This window comes from Apaloderma vittatum, unplaced genomic scaffold (genome assembly GCF_000703405.1).
Source record: "Apaloderma vittatum isolate BGI_N311 unplaced genomic scaffold, ASM70340v1 scaffold13947, whole genome shotgun sequence".
NCBI lineage: Eukaryota > Metazoa > Chordata > Aves > Trogoniformes > Trogonidae > Apaloderma > Apaloderma vittatum.
The window spans coordinates 60611-80384 of record NW_009726832.1 but is presented as its reverse complement, the minus strand read 5'-3'; the positions used below and the strand labels follow the sequence as shown (position 1 = coordinate 80384).

Below are 19774 nucleotides of genomic sequence, written 5' to 3'. Positions count from 1 at the left end.
AGGAATGCGAGAGCCAAGGGTAACAAATATACAGTGTGATAATGACATGAGTAAGCCCCTCCTCTTCATACAGGCAGGATTTATAACCTCTAAAGCCTATGCAGAATACAGGTGGATGGACCTCTGCTGAGAGGCCAGGCCAGCATGCTCATGCTGAAAGAAGCTTCTCCATCTACATGTCCCAATATAAGGAAATGAGCCTTTGTGACATATTTTCATTGATTCAAGGCACAGAGGTGAGCACATCACAAGTTTCAGGAATGAATTTATTTTCCCACGATCCTCATTAATCTTAATGAGAACCACAAAGCTTCATACATTGTTATCGACCCAGATAATCCCCTCCAGGGTGACCGCCCATTTTCTGCTAAATTCTGTGGGTTTGGGGTTTTTTTGTGTTGGTTTTTTTTTCCCCCTAACAAGTTTCTACAATTAGAGGAAGGGAGGAAGAGAGGTTTTTAAAGACAAGTGTTGTCACAGCACTGGAGTAGACAGAGCAGCTGCTGTAGCCAGGTCCTCCTGGACACCAGATTTCAGTCTTGGTATGAAGGTTGGCCTAAAAATGACTTTGCTGCCTAACTCAAATGCCTTAGAAAATTACTAAGTTCATAATTATTATTTTTTTTCTATGTGAATGCAGCTATAGTATTGCAGATATTCCTATAAATCCTTCATACAGCATATCCCAACTGATAGTTCTATGGTTTAGTTTTTACTGGTTTCAGAAAAATGCATAAACTAGCATTAAATCAAAGCAGAGTGTGGATCAAGCCTATGGGTGGCAGCATCTAGCTTCAGTTTAAGATAGCCGTCAGATTGATTTGTAAGCAGTTACACTGGCAACAATAACAAAGAGCTGAATCTATTTTTGGATGGGGAAGAGAAGGAATGAATTATATGTTTTTTGTAAATACTGAACTAGTACCTTATTATTTCAGTGGTTCTTGGCTTTTCCATTCTACAAATGGATTTTAAAAATAATTTCACATTAAATTTAACATTGATTGAATATTATAAAAGTTACCAAAATGAACTGCCAGAAGATATGCGTATGGACCTTTTTTAGAAATAAAAGCAACAAAAATCCTATAACCAAACCCCACAAAAGACAATTTTTTCATGTGGTCAGATAAATATCCAGAGACTACTGGATTTGTTAAATACCTTTCTAATATCCAAGAAGAGAAAGCTTTTCACTAGGGAATAAAGCAAAACATATGTTGAGGCTGATGTATTCTCATTTTCCCAAAGCAATGCGGATTGGCTTGTATATCACTGCTAGAAAGCAAAGGGAATGATCTGGATCTAGCACTTGAACAAATCCGGCCATCTCTGTCTCTGCCTCTGCAGAGCTAGTGCCAGCACAGTGAAGACCTGGGGATGAGCTGGTTTTAGAATGCTTGGCAGGAGCAAAGCTTGTTTCTGCATCTGTTCCCAGAATCACAGGGTCTGGAGCAGTAGTTGTGGAGTGGCATACAAGGCAACGTGAGAATTCACAATATAAAAATAGCAGAGGCGATGGAGGCTGTAAATATTAATGGCGTGAGGTTGAACAATTTGTTAAATGGTTTAAATCCTCATAACAGGTGGTTATAAAAATTACTTTGTGTTTTGCTACAACCTAGACTGTGTTACTGGTAGCAAAGTACACCAGGATGCTGACCTCAGAGGCCTGAAGTCTCTTTACCCAGCAAGGAAAGCATCAAGGGACTTGTATTTCACCCTTCGCTGTCCAGGGACTTCACAGTGGGCTGGGCATGATCTCAGCTATGGATGTGGAAGAAGAATTGTCTGTGTGCATCTTTGCAAAGCCTTTTGGAAAACTCCACGCGTAGTATGCATCAAAGGAATTGTGGTCTGAGCTGTTTCTGAGCAGCTGGACTGTAAGGATGCCATGCAACAGGAACTAATATTACAGGGCTACACACAGCTGCAGAACAGCTTGCAGATATGTACAACAGCAAGCTGGAAAAAGCTTTAGTTTTGTTTCTAATGCAAAAAGAAGAAAAGAAATGCCTGTTTCTTCTCTAAAGCACTGCTTCTCACTGACATGAACAAAGATTGCTGCAAAGCTGTGTTCAGCTTCCATAATTAATCAGCTATAAATAGATAGATGTCGCTGACTACAGGAAATATCTGTGCTTTTGTACAAAGCAGAGCTGCAAACTTTGTTTGTGACACAGCAGATGTGCACCATCAACCTCTAAGCAAAAAACCAAACCCTGTAACTGACTGCTAAAAAAAAATCACCGAAGCCTTGAGATACATCTCTACACACTGGGCTGCACAAGAGTGCCACAAAGGGCACTCAACCTGACAGCCTTGATTCTGCCATGAAGTGTCACATGTAGTGAAGGTGATACCTTCTTTGGAGTGTTGTTTGCCAAGGTCACAGACCTCAACAGAAGTGCTTCTCCATCATCATGGGTGCTCAACCCTCATAGGTAACATAAGAGATGTGGGTTTTCTTTTTGTTTGTTTGGTTGGGTTTGAGTTTTTTTCCTCACAAGAAACTACGAAACTTGAAATTAATTTGAACAGATTGTATTTAACAGCTGGTAATCGATAGTTTATCCAGGGCTAAGACAATACAGCAGCAGTTTCTATCTTGGACAGTTACTCAGACTGAGAACTGTCTTCATAAGCATTGTAGGAAACAGCACCATATTAATAAAAGGCAACATAAAATCTATCATAAATTTTGCTACCAGATTTGTTCCCATGGAATAGAACAACACTGTTCCTGACTAGAAACCAATATAAGATAACACAGATACTCAAAACTTCCAAAAACAAAGTCATTTATAGGTGAAGAAAAAAAGACAAGATTAAGTCCTAAAGAATTGCCCCTAAACAGTAAAAATTCTTCTAAGACAGCATCTTCCAGAAATGTACAAGCAAATCTTTTTGGCCCTAAAAAATACTGTTTTTTTTTTATATGAAATAACATAATAATTGAAAAATTACAGGGTGGAATAGAAAGTAGCCACAGACTTGCCTAAGAATGTAATTCTGATACCAGTAAGTAGGTATCTTTCCCATTCAAAATTATTTCTAATGCCAACACTACGGAAGGAATTAGACTGGAGACCAGACAGCTCAAGCCACCCAAGTCCTAGAGAACAACCAGCATAAGTGTTATGAAATTTGATTGAAGAGCCACCCAGGCAGCAATGGTAAAGCTATTCCAAAGCACATGCCCAGGAATCCGTTCTGTTCACAAACACTAAACATTTTGGAGTAAAACCAGTGACATGCATAGAAGCAGCATGGCATAAACATTAGGGGAGGTGTTCTAAGTGTTCTACACTTAAATGTCAGATTTGGGATTTATTCACAGATAATCTCAACTTCAAAAAAAGCAGCTGTGTAAATGAAAACAGAGTCTTAAAGCACAGGATTTTCAGACAGGAAAACAGAGAAACTAATATGTCATCAGGGAGATACTGAGATTATCCACAATAAACAGGATAGTCTACACGTGGAGGCAAGAGATATTGCAAATGTCTTCTTTCCTAAAAATAGAACAAGAGCACTTTGAGAGTGAAAAGGTATTGTGCACATCATTTATTCAATGTATCATCGTCAAGCACAAATACAGACTGGGTGATGAGTGGATTGAGAGGAGACCTGCAAAGAAGGACTTATATATTAATAAATAACACTTTTCTGCTTTGAAGTCTGGCTTCCCTGTGTATAAATGAGATGTGAAGACTGATAACGGATTTCAACAGTTCCTAAAATCTTGAAAATTCCACACAAACATAAACACACATTATCTGTATGATTTCATATTTTTTAAAACATGTATTTTAATTATAATTGGTCAAATACAGAAATTGTTTTAACTGTAACACTACTGAAATTAATTTCAGAGTAATTATGTATGCTCTGGAGAAACCAGCACTGTGATTTTACTATCTAAGATATTTCTGCAAGCTGAGTGGGTTCAAAAGAAGCTTTCTAACTAGGTTAGCATGTTAGACATAAAAATTTTCTCTAAATCCAAAATCTAGCTTACCCACTCACTCCACAGGTAAGCTTAAAAACTAAGCAAGGCCTGTTTCTAAATGTAAATATGATGAGTGTTTCAGTGCTGTTGAGGGCTTTGTATGTGGTTTGTTTTTTACGTGGAAATCAGTGGGAGAGTCAGAGCAATGTTTCTGTATCCTCCTGCTGTTAGTGAATGGCAAGTACCACGTCTAATAATATATCATCTTCCTCTCTGAATCAGGAAATCACAATATGACATTTAAGGCCAACCAGAATCATAGAATCATTAAGGTTGGAAAAGACCTGAAGGATCATCAAGTCCAACCATCAGCCCGACACTACCATGACCACTAAACCTTGTCCCGAAGTGCCACAGCTACACTTTTTTTCAAAACCTACAGGGATCGCAAGTTTACCACTTCCCTGGGCAGCCTGTTCCAATGCTTTACCACTTGCAGTACAGATTTTTTTCCCAATATCCAATCTAAACTTTCGCTGGTGCAGCTCGAGCCTAATGATTTTACATCGCACATCAGGGGAGAAAGGGTATTGCATCCCCTACTACCTCCCATTTGTGTTACAATCTTTGCCCCTTAGAGTGAGACATAAGAGATTTACTGCCCCCATACAGCCTGTGAAAGATGACAAAATTTTAATAGACACATAAAATGGGACTGAAAGTGTCTCACTAGTCTGCTTTTTAAATGGGCAGGGCTATTTTATCTGTTCCTCTCACATTTATAATGTTGTAAATCTGGGCAGACCCAGAGGGTTGTTACCTCCAGGTTAAACTTCGACACAAAATTCTCTGCTTATTCCCTGAACTGTCTTCAGTGTCTCTTTGTGGTCTGCTCCAGCACACACTGACACTTCATGATATTGCAACAGCTCACTTCAAAATTCCTGTCACATTAAATGCTTTCAGTTACATGTCCTCGTAGGCCTTTTAACCAAATGAATACTCTACAACAGATGCCAAGCTGCTTTTGATGAAGCCATTCACTGAGGAGAAGGAGTAATCTAACTAGAGAGCCAAGTTAACTAAATCCTTCCCAATGCTATCCTGGTCGAAAACACCATCTTGTTCAATACCTCTGTATCCTAATTTCTGTGTTATCCCTACTGTACAGGTTTATCAATAGTGGAAGGTATCCTGCCTCATGTTACATCCTATGTGAGGAGGACTCAAAAAAACCCCAAACCCAAACCACCCCATTACTGAGCCTCTAGTCACATACTGAAAGACCTGACTCTGTGAAAAGGTGCTTATCAAGTGCTAAGAAACAGAGAGTACAGTGAACTACGGCATTTCTAGTGAAATCTGTAACATAAATACAGACCTAAAACCTGTTTTAACAAAACAGGGGTAAAGATACCAGGAGACAAAAGCTTAAAAAATTGTCAACATAGTAAAAACAGCAATTCTGAATTTCAATGTGAAATAAGCAAAGAGAATAGAAAACAAGAGTAAAACTGAACACTCAGAGAGGGCAAATGCAAAATCTGTTAACTGGTTTATCAGCTATCTGAAGTAGCAGAACGTTAGAATAACCCAGTCTCTTGATAATCAAAATAAGAGACAATATCTTTAAGTGTTAGGGAAGAGTTGAACAAATGTTGCAAAGAACATGAGTTTGAATAAGAATGGCTACGGTATTTCACATCAGCTAAATCTCTTTCTATTGTGTTGCTATTATCACAGAATCATAGAATCGTTTATGTTGGAAAAGACCTTTAATATCATCATGTCCAACCATTAACCTAAAACTGCCAGGTCCACCAGTAAACCATGTCTCCAAGCTCCTCATCTGCACATCTTCTAAACACAGTAGTGTTGGGTTGACGGTTGGACTTAATGATTCTGGAGGTCTTTTCCAACCTTCATGATTCCATGATTCTATCAAATAATCAGCAAGAAGTGGCAAGTTGTAACATAGATGCAGAAGGAAAACTTTCTCTCCAGCGTAGCAACAAGTACTCCCAGTAGAGGCACTGCCAGTTAGTAGCAGTACCAGAACTTCAGGACACTCTTCTGAGAAAGAATAGAAAGCCACCAATCTTCATGAATCTGTTTGATGAACTTAATTAATCATTAAGACAACTCCAGTGAAAAACACAGACTGATGGCATTTCAACAGCTGAATCAAGAGGCAAAGAAAATCCAACTAAGTTTTCTCCAGAAAATCATTAGTAAATGACTCAGAGCTAGCCCCTAAAGGTGTGTACCATGAACTGATGGAAATTTAGATTTTAATAAACTGTTAATCACAAAAAGAAAATCCTTCAGTTTAACTTTCCCTCTGAAAATGAGATTGAAAAAATAATGAGTGTTAAGTGAAGCCAGGCTATTTCTAGAATTCTTAGCACTCTGCCAAAATAGGATGAATATTTATTGATTGCATATTCTTCTGTTTAGGTTACACTGCATACAATGTGAACCTTGCTGGTTCTTAACCTGATGTGATTCTGAGAGAAGGGTGTCTGTACTAGTGTCAAAGCAATTCGACAACACTTCACTGTCAAAGTATTCATCACAAAAATTATTAGTATGATTCTGTAGCATGTTATGGACAAGATAGAGCATGTTTTGGAAGAGAAAACTTTGAAACTAAGAGAGATAGAGAGAAAGTATCTGGAGATGTTAGTGTTCACTACATTGTGAACACAGCTCATGTTAACTACACAGTAACTGTGAGAAGAACTGGGTAGGTGAAGAGAACAGAAGGTCATCTAAAAAGATACAATTCAGACAAAGATTGAAACTACAAATAACTTGGACAACATCAAACATTTAAGTTGAACATCTTAAAGGCACTGTTCCTTCCTCACAGGCTGCCCTCTGTTCTTTGAGGTGCTATGGAGGCAATGGCAGTTTGGTTTCCACTGCTTTACACCTTCTGTAGTCACTTACTGAGCAACGAAATGCAGCCAGCAGTGAAAATGCAAAGAATGTGGTTTGATAGTATGTGGCAGCACATTTGTACAGGTATCTGTGGTGATAAGAGGTGCACGTGAGAAACTAATGCCTCAGTGAACTAGAATGTAAGTAATGCAGGCTTTTGAGATCTAGCAGGCTGGTTAGATTCCAGCCAATTCACGTGGCAGGCAAAACGAGTAATTATGATTGCTGTTCTGCAGTCACAATCCAGAGAAAGGATGGGGTTTGTTCAAGATCATGTGAGGACTCTATGGTACAATCAGAAACTAAACCATTGTCTCTTCAACCACAGATTTACCCCTGATTTCTGTCTGCCTAAGAGGACAAGAATACAAGGTTCAATATCAGCTAAAATTCTAGGTGTGTATGACAAGTTTTCCTTCTAAAAGGGCAACATCATTATGACAAAAATTCAACTTCTGCTTCGATCTGAAATACAACTAAGAGCATCCATTTGGAAATTGGGTAAATCATTACCCTGAAATATACACTGTATCGAATTTCCTTCCTGTTCTGTGTCAAAAGTGGCTCTCCGTGGTACAATTCACAGGAAAAGCACATCTAAAGAGGGACCCAAATCTGAGTTTTGCTATCAGCGTACTTCCATAAAATGGTGTTAAGAAATGCACGGAAATACCACAAAAGCATCTGACAACAGAACAAGATCTTAAAGAGGGATGTGAAACTAAAATGTATATGCTAGGGTATAAGGTATTGCAGGTTTTCAAATGTTTACACTTCAGACTGATAAACTACTTTCTTGAAGAAAACTAAACAGGACAGAAAAACTAGGGACCCTCTAGATAGCCGAACCATCCATTCCGTTTGTTTTTGAAGTTCACTGCACTTTCAAGAATATACACTGATTTGGAGCACATCACTAAACAGCAGTGATTTAATTTTGCAAGATTCAAGGTCTTAGTTTCCTATTGGGGTTTAAGTAAGATTTCTAAACCTGTTGAAATACTGAGCTCTGTTTCCATACATTTCATACATAGTGTTACAGAGAACATCTCTGAATTTATACCTGTACCCGTTATATCATACCACTGAAGTGTCTATAAATTGTACTGTTCCTGTTAATATCAGCCTCATCAAGATACACAGAGAGATGTGTAGAGCATGACAGGATTATAAGAAAAATCCCATTTCTCTTTGCACACAGTGTATATGATAATGAATAGTGAATCGTGGTCCAGGAAAACGTGTGAGTCTCTGACTCATTTTAAAGAACAATTTATGTCATGCGAAGATATTTCTGAATCCTTAATGTTTTTGCGGTTTTTTTTGTTTAATTCTCCTCCTCTCCACATATATCATTGAAAACACAGGAAGTAATGTTTGCTGTTTTCCACAAGGAAAGGTTTAGAGAAAAAGATGGTTTTTGCCATATTGACTTACATAGCTAGAAAAACTAGGTGAGCTACTGTGGTTTTTTTTTCTTATTGTCTAGAAGAAAATAGAAAATGGCTTCATATGCTTGAAGTGTTTTTCATTCTCCCATCTACTGTCAGTTAAGCTAACAAAAGAGATGTATCCTGTCCCTGCAGATCTCATTTCATGTTAAATCCGAAGACCACCACAGTCACAACACTGTTTCTCTATAGCATGCCTGTTATCAAGCTGCTGTAAGCAGCCTGATATGAATCATATCTGTGTTACAGCAGTCTGAAGTAAAGAGTTACGCCTCACTTACCGCCTCCACTTCTGCTGGGTCATACCAGACATTAATGTATGGATGTTGTAAGGCTTCATCTACTGATATTCGCTTGGCTGGATCAATGACTAGCATCTTTGATAAAAGGTCCCTGGCTTGGCTGGCTGGAACAATGAAATCAGACAAACAAAGTATTAGTACAGAACGCTCACTGCCTCTAGAGGAGGGTTAATCGGGCTAGGAAAGTAACAATGACAGGACACTTTTAGACATTGTTATAGCAAGAGTTCTTCAGTAGTCTGTTTAAGTCGGAAGGTGCTAACGTCAGGGCTGTGTACCATAAGTCCCCTAAAAAGCTTCAGTGAGATTTTACATGTTGTATGAAGATTCCATGCAGAGGGCTGAATAATATACCCAAGAAAAATATGCTTATGGTATGTGTATTATTAGCAGGGTCAGAAAACAAAAGCTTGCATAATGAAGTCTAAAATCATGACATTACTAAATGAAAGCACGAAACTTACAGGTACTCTTACAGTGGCTCAAACAAACATTTTTTGTATATTTTACAGTTTTTCATGTAGCCTGCTGGGAGGCATTAAATATTTTACTGAGGTGCTACTAGGCTTACGTTAAGGCACCCCATTAGAAGCAATAATATCAAATCTGTAGCCTGAGAGCAGCGCATGTGGTATGGAAGTGCCTTGGAACTGCTTATTTGTCCCACATAACAATGTTTAAGTCAGAGGGGCACATCATAATCTACGACAAAAATACACACCCTTATATGCACATGGAGTTTTAAGTTGCAGCATTGATTTATTTTACCTGATAATCTAGACCATTGTGCCGATCAGGCCACACACTCAACTTTGAAAATGAAAATGAAAAGGAAATGAATGTAAAGAGATATAAGTGCAAAAATATTATTAGGTATTTCATCAGACATAGGTGAGTAAAAGTACTGTCTAACGAAGCCCTTAACATTATATTATGGTGAAATATTTAGTCAGGACACAGGATGATACAATGATGCACAAGCACAATTTTTTAAATGCACTATATCTGTGACGGTATCTTAAACACTAGCATTAGCTATGCTCAGATGAGGATGCTTCCTGTATCCAAAAGATAACAGCACTGTTTGACTGTCATTTCTATTCATTAGCTTCAAATCCAAGAAAATTCCATTATTCAATTTCATTATAGTAGGAGTATGTATGTATGAGTTCTGTGTATCCAAAAGCATCTGCTCAGACCTTTCACTTTGGTTCCAGAGCGAAGACAGCAGTCTTGCTATAAAACAGTTGCTAACTGGAAGAGTATTCCAGGCAATGTAAGGACATGCAAACTGCAAGCAATTGCAAACTGTTACATGCCACCGTTGTAAGTGGCCCCAAGTGTTCATGTAGTGCAGAACTGATACACAGTACAAGTTTGCAGGGGTTCCAGAGCAGTGATGAGAAATATTTTCTATAGTAAACACACATTAATTACTCTTTCCAGCTGAAGGTCAATGCCTTGTTCAAGTAAAATATGACTTCAATATGTAATTAAAATAGCTGCAACTTGTATTTCGCAGGGGTATATCTGGTGACATTATAATTTAGTGTTCTACCTCACAAATCCAGACTGACCCATAGCTTTTTGCAAAAGAAGAAATCCATCCATAGCAGGTATTAAACCTTAGCTACATCAAGACCATTTATGGCTGATGTTACTAATATAACACAGTAATAACATACGTTCCCTTGGCTGCCCAAGAACCAAGGTCTCCAAAAGCCAATTCCTAAAGCTGCCCCTCAGCTTTAGGAACAAAATCCATACAGTCATTCCACTGAAAATAACTGCATTAAAAGGGAGCACAACTAGAAGCAAGAAAAGTTGAAAGAACCTTCATTGCATTGTAGCTGTTGACATGTGAACCACGTCCCTTTGCCAGACATACCTTTGAGTTTGTTGTGTTCTGAGTCAGCTGGGAAGAGAGAGTCTGGAAAAAGTTTTGGGAAAGTGAGGCCAGCGTACTTGGGTCTGTTCTCAACGTAGTTCCGTACTGTCGGCTGCAACTTCTTCATGAATTCTGGACAGGGTGTTCCCAGCTGCTCAATAACTTTATTCCACTGATCAATATCTGAACATCAGTAGTTAAGGAAAACAAAATGCAAACCCCAGCATAGTCTCCCAACATTGCTGTTTGGGTGTTTTCTGGGAATCCTCTGAGGTGATTAACTCCATAATTTCTTTATGGTAACTATCTTTTTTTCATCATTATGCCTCCAGGTCCTACAAACCGCAAAGGGCAAAACTCACGCTCACAACTGCACTTACTTGAGGGTATTGTGCAACCCTAAAACCGTCACCACCACAAGAAAATACACGGCTTCCTCTCCTTGGGTCAACACTTCTTACATTTTTATTTTTCTGATTTGCAGTCAGATGACTTGCACTCCCTTTTTTTTTAACGCACAGGTAATTGCCTCTGTGTCACCTTGGCTGCATGGGCTCAGGACGGAAGAATGACACATTCTCCTGCCCTCTCCATTCAGCCTATGGAAGATGAGACCCAGCTTGCTCAAAGTAGTTCTGCATGGGGCAGAAATCACCTTCAACTCATCAGCTTGTATGTTTACTCTTTCCAATAACTTCATTGGTGCTAATTTTGCTAAAACCACCCAACTAGCAACCCCTCCAAAGTAATCCATTGATTTTATAAGAAAGCAACGGGACTCTTTTTCTATAGACAAATGATCCCTTGGGTATAGGCAGATGTTTAACTGCAGATATGACAGCTACATTGCTAAACTGCTACTAACTACTAAGAAAAAAGCTCTCATGCTTAAAAAGAAGGCAATTTGTACTGAGCTTTTTGTTTTGTTTTGGTGCTGATCTTTTAAGTTTTCTTGAGATAACAATTAGGCATCTGGTAGACATTATGCAGATCTTCGAGCCATGTTCAGAACAAGCCTTACTGTGCCAAGATCAAAATAAAATTATTAAGCAAATGTCTATAAAATCAGTACCATCTCTACATTGCATTTTCTAATTCACAGTGCTAAGAATCTGATTACAACAAAAGAAAAAAAACAACAAAAAAGGAAGAGTAGGAAGAGAACATGCATCTATGGGTGCATTGATGCTAAGAAATGTGATGAAAAAGTTTCATTAAGAATATACTGGAAATAAAGAACTTTTAAAAGACAAACATTTGAAGAATTTCAGCACAGATATTTTTCCTAAATTATCATTCTAAGTTATTATTTTCATGAGTGTTGTAATTGTGGAGGAGTTTTGCAAATACAACAGAATGATGACAGATTAAAAGGAAAAAAAAAAAAAAGACAGGCAAGGCCCAGCAGTACCAATTTCAGATTTTCAAAAAAGTGTTTTAATTTTGGGAAATGGAAGCCTAATATTTTCATATACCTCGAAAATTCAGGACAGACTTTATTTGGGTTCACCTGAACTGTCTCACTTGAACAAAAATCAAATAATTAATTTTAAAAATGCAGCTCCACTAATCAAAAAGTGTTTAAAGGAATGAAAATAACTCAAACGTGCTTTAGGAATGCTGAAACTGTTTTGAATAGTTTTAATTTCAGTGGGAGAATGTTGCTAGAAAAAGGAGTTGCCTATAAACATTTTTCTCAGTGACTTGAATTTTTTAAACTGAATCAAAGGTTTATGTAAAACAACCCCTCCCACAGACACAATCCGTACGTTGTATGCATCTTGTATAGTCCATGAAAAATATCTTTTCCTCATCAGAAAACAAGAATTGCAGCAACAGTAAAGTTACCCAAGACTATAGCTGCTCAAAGAGCAGCCTGGATATTACATTAAACTTTTTAATAGAAAATAAAGTGGTTTGATATCTTAAACTTGTATTCAAGTTAACACACCTCACTGTTTGCTGGTGGGTCTATTTCAGAAGCAAGTCTTTCTGAGGAGCTTGAAAATGTAATGTGTAAATGCTTTGCAGAGAAGAGCAGAGAATATAGAAATGAAGGTGGTGTTCGTTGTGTCGGGAGAAGCTGAATAGGTGAGAAAGCCAAGCTACAGAAGCACCGCGGGAAGCATCACCTGTGCAGGCTGATGCAGAATAAATACTATAAGCAGCTCTGTATTTCCCTCTCCAACACCAAGTTGTCACATCAACTGTAAAGTTGATAGATAATTTTCAACTATTTGTTTTTAATTGGACCTTTTTAAAAAGAACTCTGTTAATAAAACCAAACTAACAAGCTCCCTCTGGGAGATTTCAGTGTCAGATACCTTTTTTTTTCCACAGTCCCGTAAATTACATACTGATGTCACCACAGCTTACAAAAAACACACAAAAGAAACTGACAATGCTAGAATCTGACAAGACAGCAAGGGTAGAGCATTTTCTGTGCCAATGTGAATGCTTTGAGACAATCGTGATATTTGTAAAAATTAAACAGCAACATATTTTGCAACTTTAAGAACAGTAGTTGCTAGTTATATACTAAAATAGAACATGTGGTGATAGTAAAAATAACACATTGCACATCAATACAATTATTTCAGAAGATCACCATTCGTCATTCAGAAGTTAGGAGGTAGCAGTGTTGGTTGTGTAGCTCTCATTAAGCCTTTGGATGCATATCAATGATGGCACCTTCACTAAAGTTTTCAATTATTATTTTTTTTTGCTGGCATTTCATTCAGTTGCTGAGCATCTTGGCTCACACAGCAGACAGCAAATCAGTGCGAAGTGGATAGTCTAGATATTGAAGCAAGGGACTGTAATCTTGCCCTTGGATAAGTATTACCCTTTCCCTCATGGGCATCTCCTCATCATTGCAGTACGTACTTGTAGTACTCCAGGTTGTTTCTAGGCTTTTAGAAGCTTCTGTAGTGGTCTGCTTCTGTCTTTGTAATGTGTACAGCTGGATGCATGATGATCATATACCTGGCCTAGGAGGCATCCTATGAACATGGGCGTTATTAAATACCTTCTAAATGAACTGTGGAAATCTTGTATTGCAATAACATGATTGCAGTTGTAGAATAAGGCTCTGAAAGTGAGAGCTTGTATGGTCATCTGTGATTTATACTAAGAGAAGCTGACATGATGCCAATTTTAGATCTTTCTACTGAATATATACTTGTCTCCCTAAGGATTCCCAATTACAGAATTTAAAGACACATTTGTTCCTGTTTGCCCAAATGCATTCATCAGTTTTAAATGAAATCCATGCATAACTACCACGTTTCACAGCTCACCAGGACTAAGGCACCTCCTTACCTCTTTCAGATAATTTATGCAGTCATGAGGAAAGACTGTCTCCCTCATAAAACATTGAGAACATGGAATAGGAGTCAACTCACAGGTACAGTCAGCTTTCCAAATTGCTCCTGAGGCAACACAATAAAGCGTGTTGCCATTTGCTCCTTGCTTGAGGCACAAGTATATCCAAGCATTGCAATAATAGTTTCTCTGTAGGCAGAACTACTGCTGTCAAACTTGAAAAGAAGTTTCATAGCACATTAAAAAAACCCAAACAAACACTTTAGCTCACAATTAACTGGTAAAGAAATAGGAAAATTTCAAGGATCAGTAAAGACAATGGGGATTCTGGAAATTGTGAAGCATTCACTCATAAATGGAGTTTAAAAAATAATAAAGGTGGATTCTGTTCTGAGATCCACCCAAGTGATTTCAGTGAATGCAAATGGATTACATGAGTGGAACAGAGCTGCTACCTAAGCACTCCACAGTTATTCACAGGCATTTCCTGTTTTTCTGCTTGTGAATTTTCCACCATGATATAGGATGTCTCTATTTCACTACAGAAGTTGTTTCAGTTAGTGGAATGGACCATTTAGTTCTGTAAACAGAAACAGTATCAAACAACCTGCACTCCAGAATCATTCAAAAATGGCAAATAGCAAATTTTGCAGTCAAATGTATGACTGACAGTGCATTTCTCATGAATATTCAATCCTTCAGTTTGAAAACTGCCTTTCACAGTTATTTATGCAGAAAAATTGACTTTAATTAGTATTAAATACTCTTCAAATCACAGTGTGGTTGTGGAGTGAAGCATTGCCTGCAAAGAAAAAATTGCTGATAACAAATTCTGGTACAATGACAGTCTTAACCATTTTATGTTGAAGAGTAAGTTTTTTAGGAAAAAAAAAAGAAACAGATTTCTAATTATTCTTGCTCCTTCTGCACTTAAACACATCCTTAAGTACGCTATCCTTAAGCTCTTAGGGCTGACAGTCCCTGCTGAAGGAATTATACAGCTGCCCAACTGCTTTACATATCTGAAGAAATAATCTTTTTTTTATAGAAACGCAAAGCATTTTCCATGCAAATTTGAGGAAGAAAGATGCCACAGGGTTATCACTCTCAGCAGGCTGGGTCCGCCCTTGCAAATTTCTGGCTGGTTTTCAGCTGCACGGATGGACACTAGAGCAAGAAGTGCCGAACCCCTGCCAGCAGCTACTCAGCAGCTACTCAGCAGCAAGGGAGAGCCTGCAGGGGGGTGGTGGACGGTGGCTTTGAGAAGTGGTGCTCAGCAGCCTGAAAGAAAGCAACAGCATTGTTCTCTGTTCGCACAACAGACACTCGTGGAACAGTAGAAGAAAAGCAAAGCGGTACATAAAACCCAGTGCAAATTTAGCAACATATTATAAATACAAATGAAGAACGCGAACTCAATTACAGAACAATCTTAAGCAAATCAGCAGCTGGTAATGCCAATTTCTGTGGGGTTACTGCAATAATAAACAGCACATAATGGTTTAATTATAGAGGCTTTGAGTGATTTCTTTTTAACGAGTATGCAGCTGCGTCAAAGAAACCAGTTTTTGAAGCTTTTTAAAGGACGTGTTCAATTCTTTTTGTACTTACTTGGGGATTTCTTTAAATGTTATCTGAAAAAACATAAGTCTATTAACATAAACACAACTCTGACCACAACACTGAACTACACTAACCTCCACACTTAAATTTCTAACTCCACAATCACAGAAAGGACAAGCACAGCCTGGGCGAAATTTTCAAGGAGAACAAATAGATGCTAATGATTTACACATAAAAGAGAAAGGTTTACTTTCACATATGCAGATGGGATGTCCTCCAGATCACATGAAAACACATGGAAATTTTAGCATTCATTTCAGTATGCATATGCTTCTCCAACATTTTGGACAAAACACAGAACAGAATCTTACTAGACAAGGCTGTGAAAATATTAATGGTATCATTGCCCACTTTCACTTCTTTGATGCTTTTTGGATATTACTTTTTCCACATTTTAATCCAGTTATTGAATCCTTTAAAGTGTGAGTGTGGCTGAAAGTGAAATGCTAAACTGAATTAGTAAGTGCGGAGATAAATATATAAACATAAGCACACACATAAATGTAAGTGTACATGGACACATGTTCAGAGAAAGTTAAATAAAAATGAATAATGCCTGGAAACTCCTCTGTCATCTAACCATAGAGTTTAAATTAGAAGGAAAACTTTTACACGGGTTATTTCCTATTGACTATGAATCACTGGAGTTAGACCACACATGCAGAGAGCTCAGCTGCTGTTGTGCACAAGAAGAAACCACTTTCACAGTCTGATCAGCATCAAATAAGATAAGAATTATGACTGTCTCAGTCCTGAATGCAGAATTGTCTCTAAGGTCTGCTTGGACCACTTGCCCACTGATTTAATGCATTTATCTATAAATCATTTCTTGATGTCAAAAATATATTCTACTTTCACATAACAGCTTGTACTTAAATATAAGGATGACAGACCCAAGTCCACTACAACAGTTTCCAAGCTTTTATAGCCATGAAATTCCTATAAAGTTAAGTGATAATTTTATGTTGGGAAGCAGATATTGTCCCCAAACTGAAGCCATTTCCTAGTTTCCAAAGCAAACAAGCAGAGAAATAAGCATATCTGAAACCCATGTCCGAGTTAATCATACCCTTCTTCCTAAAGTAGAAACTTTCACATGCCACGCTGTGACAAATAGAGACTACCACGCTACAACTTGAACTTAAAATCCCTGTCATTTATGAAACACACCACCCATTCCCACCCGCCAAATCAATAAAGTGACATTTATGACAAAACTAAAACGTGGTCAGTGGCTGCAGAAAGCAATTCTGATGAATCACGTAGGACATTTTCCATCTCCTTACACTATGCTTGCTGCAGTTTCCACCTAAGGCTTTTACCGAGAGGCAGTAACGGTTTATTGACATTCTGGGTCACAAGGATTTTGCAGCGGGACTTAACCCAGCTCTTTAGGCACAGTACAAATGCATGTCAGCACTAGTCTAGTGGGAAAGGGGCTGGAGGGGAAAGGGTTCGAAGTACCTACTGAGGCCAAAATGGCAGCTAGGAAGGATACGATCAGTGCCAGGAAACAACACAGCACCTTTAATCATTTCTCCCATGATGCACCCTACTGACCACATGTCAACTGAAAACAAAAATGAAATGAAGGTAAACAAGAAAACAGGAACAGAACAACAAATAAATGAGAAGACTTATCCAATCATGCTATAGCACAGAGCCTGCAGCCCACACCACAGACACGGACCTGCCTTTTGCTCTCTGCAGATGCTTTTCTGCTTGAGCATACAAGTTTCGTGATAACACAGCAGGTCTGAGAAAAATCAGCTCCAACAATTTTCTTTACCCCAGTATGGATGAAAGACACTTCTATTAAATACAGAAAACCAAGTGAGACCCATGGCTGGCTACTGTGTCACAATACATCTTCGGAATTAAATTTTACCAATTAATTTTGTCTTTCTTTTTTTTAAGTTTTCATTTGCATTCCTTACCTAGGTTTATACTGCTTTGTATTGTAAATGAATGCTGGTCTCTGTATTCAATGAAGATATGCAAATTGTTTTTCCTTTATCCTTTCAGTTACCAGAGATCCATGCATATTTTCACAAGCTGAACTGCCAGAAGCCACAAAAGGAACTCGAGCCCTTGTGAAGACATATCCACCTCTTATTCAGGGGTATGAAAAGAATTGTTGAGATCATTCTACTCCAATAATGCCTGCTTCAGAGACTGTTGGCTCACTTCCATTGAATCTCGGTGAAGCCAGCAGTCCATAATAGGCATCTTGAGAATCTCGTAAGATTTCCACTTGCCATGATAGAAAATGATCATCAGACAGTTGAGACACAGAGGCACAAAGCTTTACCTTCTGCACTGAAATTCAGAACAATCTGGGGGACTATTTACCTCCTAGAGAGAAAAGCAGTTCAGCTGGGTCAAACGATGCTAACCACAAGTTATACTGGACTGCGAGATGAAAATCGAACTCCTTATATCCAGTACAGAATTAAGGTGGCATTTCCCCCATACCAATATCATGAAACCACATTACCGCTGCTGTCCTTGCTCTATGATAAGTCATAGGGCATGGAAGCAAGAAAAGGGACAGATTGATCTCTCAGGGCCCGAAACTGTGGGAAAAAATGTAAACGTCATGCTGCTTGGTTAAATTTACTCTTATCATTTCATATTGAGCAACAGTTTAAAGCAGATTTGACTTTGAAGGCAAATGTTCTATCCATGGAAATGTTTACATGCCTGGGGCTAAGGTTCCCTGTTGCTTTATTCAGCATATGAAAAGCTTCATCGCTAGAGAATAAATAAATCAATGAAAAAATAAAGAAATAAATAAAAGGATACTCGTTTGGAAGCAATAAGCAAACCTAGAGATGCAAATTATGGCTGCTTTCATCACAAGCTAAATGGCATGCAAAGTATCAGGAAAAGATAGAGCAAGCAGTTGTTTGTTCATCTGTTATTAATTCCTTTTTATTTTCAGGGTCTGCCTTCTGACATTACCACTCTATGCTGTGCTCTAGAGCACACACATAGAGGTTGAACTAGTGACTGGTTAAACTGTAAATGGAGTAAAGCAAGGACAATTAGTCTCCTCTACACCTGAGGTTTTGGGAAGGAATCTCTCTGAAAATTTCCAAATAAGAAGAAGCAAAGATGAACATCTGAATATAACAAACGTCCAAAGAGAAAAACACCTTCTTGTGTGCTCATTTTCCTCTCCTGAGGCATTTAGAAATAAGTCAAACTGGAACTCAGAGTTTCACTGCGTGTTTAAGAAAAATGGTTCATTGGCAATTAGGAGTTTCAGCATATACAGCAGCAGCTGTCAGAAGCCCCAACTGAGGCACTGAGACTCGTGCAAAGCTCCATAAGGGACTGCAGTATAGACACCTAAGACTCAATCATGAATTTTTAGTCCAACATCAGTCCAGATGTAGTCTGAGGAACCTCAGTTGTACAAGCATCAGAAAAACAAATGACAATCTCTAAAACACGTGCACTCAACTCCGAAGCACTGAAAATTTACATTTAGTTCAAGATTTTTTTCCAAATGCAAGATATTCACAAAGACTGGTAATTTTCCACCAACTTGTGGAATATCCCTAAGCTTTAACCAAATGCAGGCTGATTTACGGTCACAGAGACCTGTGTGACTCTAGGTAAAACTTCAGTTTAGCAATTATTTGCCTTGAAGTTTTAGGATCGCATGAAACACTGTTAAGGAGTTAATTTTATAACTTTTCATGACTGTCTGAAGTGAAAATTACTGAGAACTGGGTAGCCTTTGATGCGAAGCCCTCTCTCCTTTAGAATACCCATGTCCTGGGTTACTAAGACTAGGGGATTTTTAATTTGTTCAAAATCTCTACAAACCAGATTATTGCGCTGCTCTGAAATGTGTTCTTGAGTGTGTACATATACTTCAAAATATGCATAAGTTTTCCAAGGACACCAAATGCCTCCCTGGTGTAGCCACCTTGAATAAATGCTCACCACAAACCATGCGCAAGTGTTTTCCTTAACAAAGGAAATATTTCACTCATATGGCAAATTTGAACTTCTGGGCCATCTTGTGGTTCTAATTCTACGCCAAACAGTTAAGAAATATTCTCTACACTCTTTGTGTTGGGGATGTCTTGTAAAACATTTGGGGAATGAATCTGTCCTCCACAGGAACCTCCAAAATCTCCCCAGGGGCTTGAAGAAAGCTTGGGGAGGTTGCACGGAAGTTGCTTTGTTTTCACACATACATGCATTCGGCTCCTCAAACCTTCCTGTCCATTGGAGAGTCAGTGTGGTTTGGATGCTGACACACTCCTCCACAGGG

General features: G+C 38.3%; 1 protein-coding gene across 2 annotated transcripts in view; it reads right to left on the bottom strand.

The window, feature by feature from the left end:
* Positions 1 to 19774, bottom strand: part of MAPK10 (mitogen-activated protein kinase 10) — a 78461-nt gene that overhangs the window by 8966 nt on the left and 49721 nt on the right. The window contains exons 7-9 of one of the 2 annotated variants that reach the window (XM_009873447.1): positions 16982 to 17053; positions 10537 to 10719; positions 8628 to 8752 (exon numbers count right to left, since the gene is read on the bottom strand). In XM_009873447.1, coding sequence (XP_009871749.1) covers positions 8628 to 8752; positions 10537 to 10719; positions 16982 to 17053 — 380 coding nt within the window. The remainder of the gene's footprint in view (positions 1 to 8627; positions 8753 to 10536; positions 10720 to 16981; positions 17054 to 19774) is intronic. The other variant, XM_009873446.1, reaches the window with a different exon arrangement.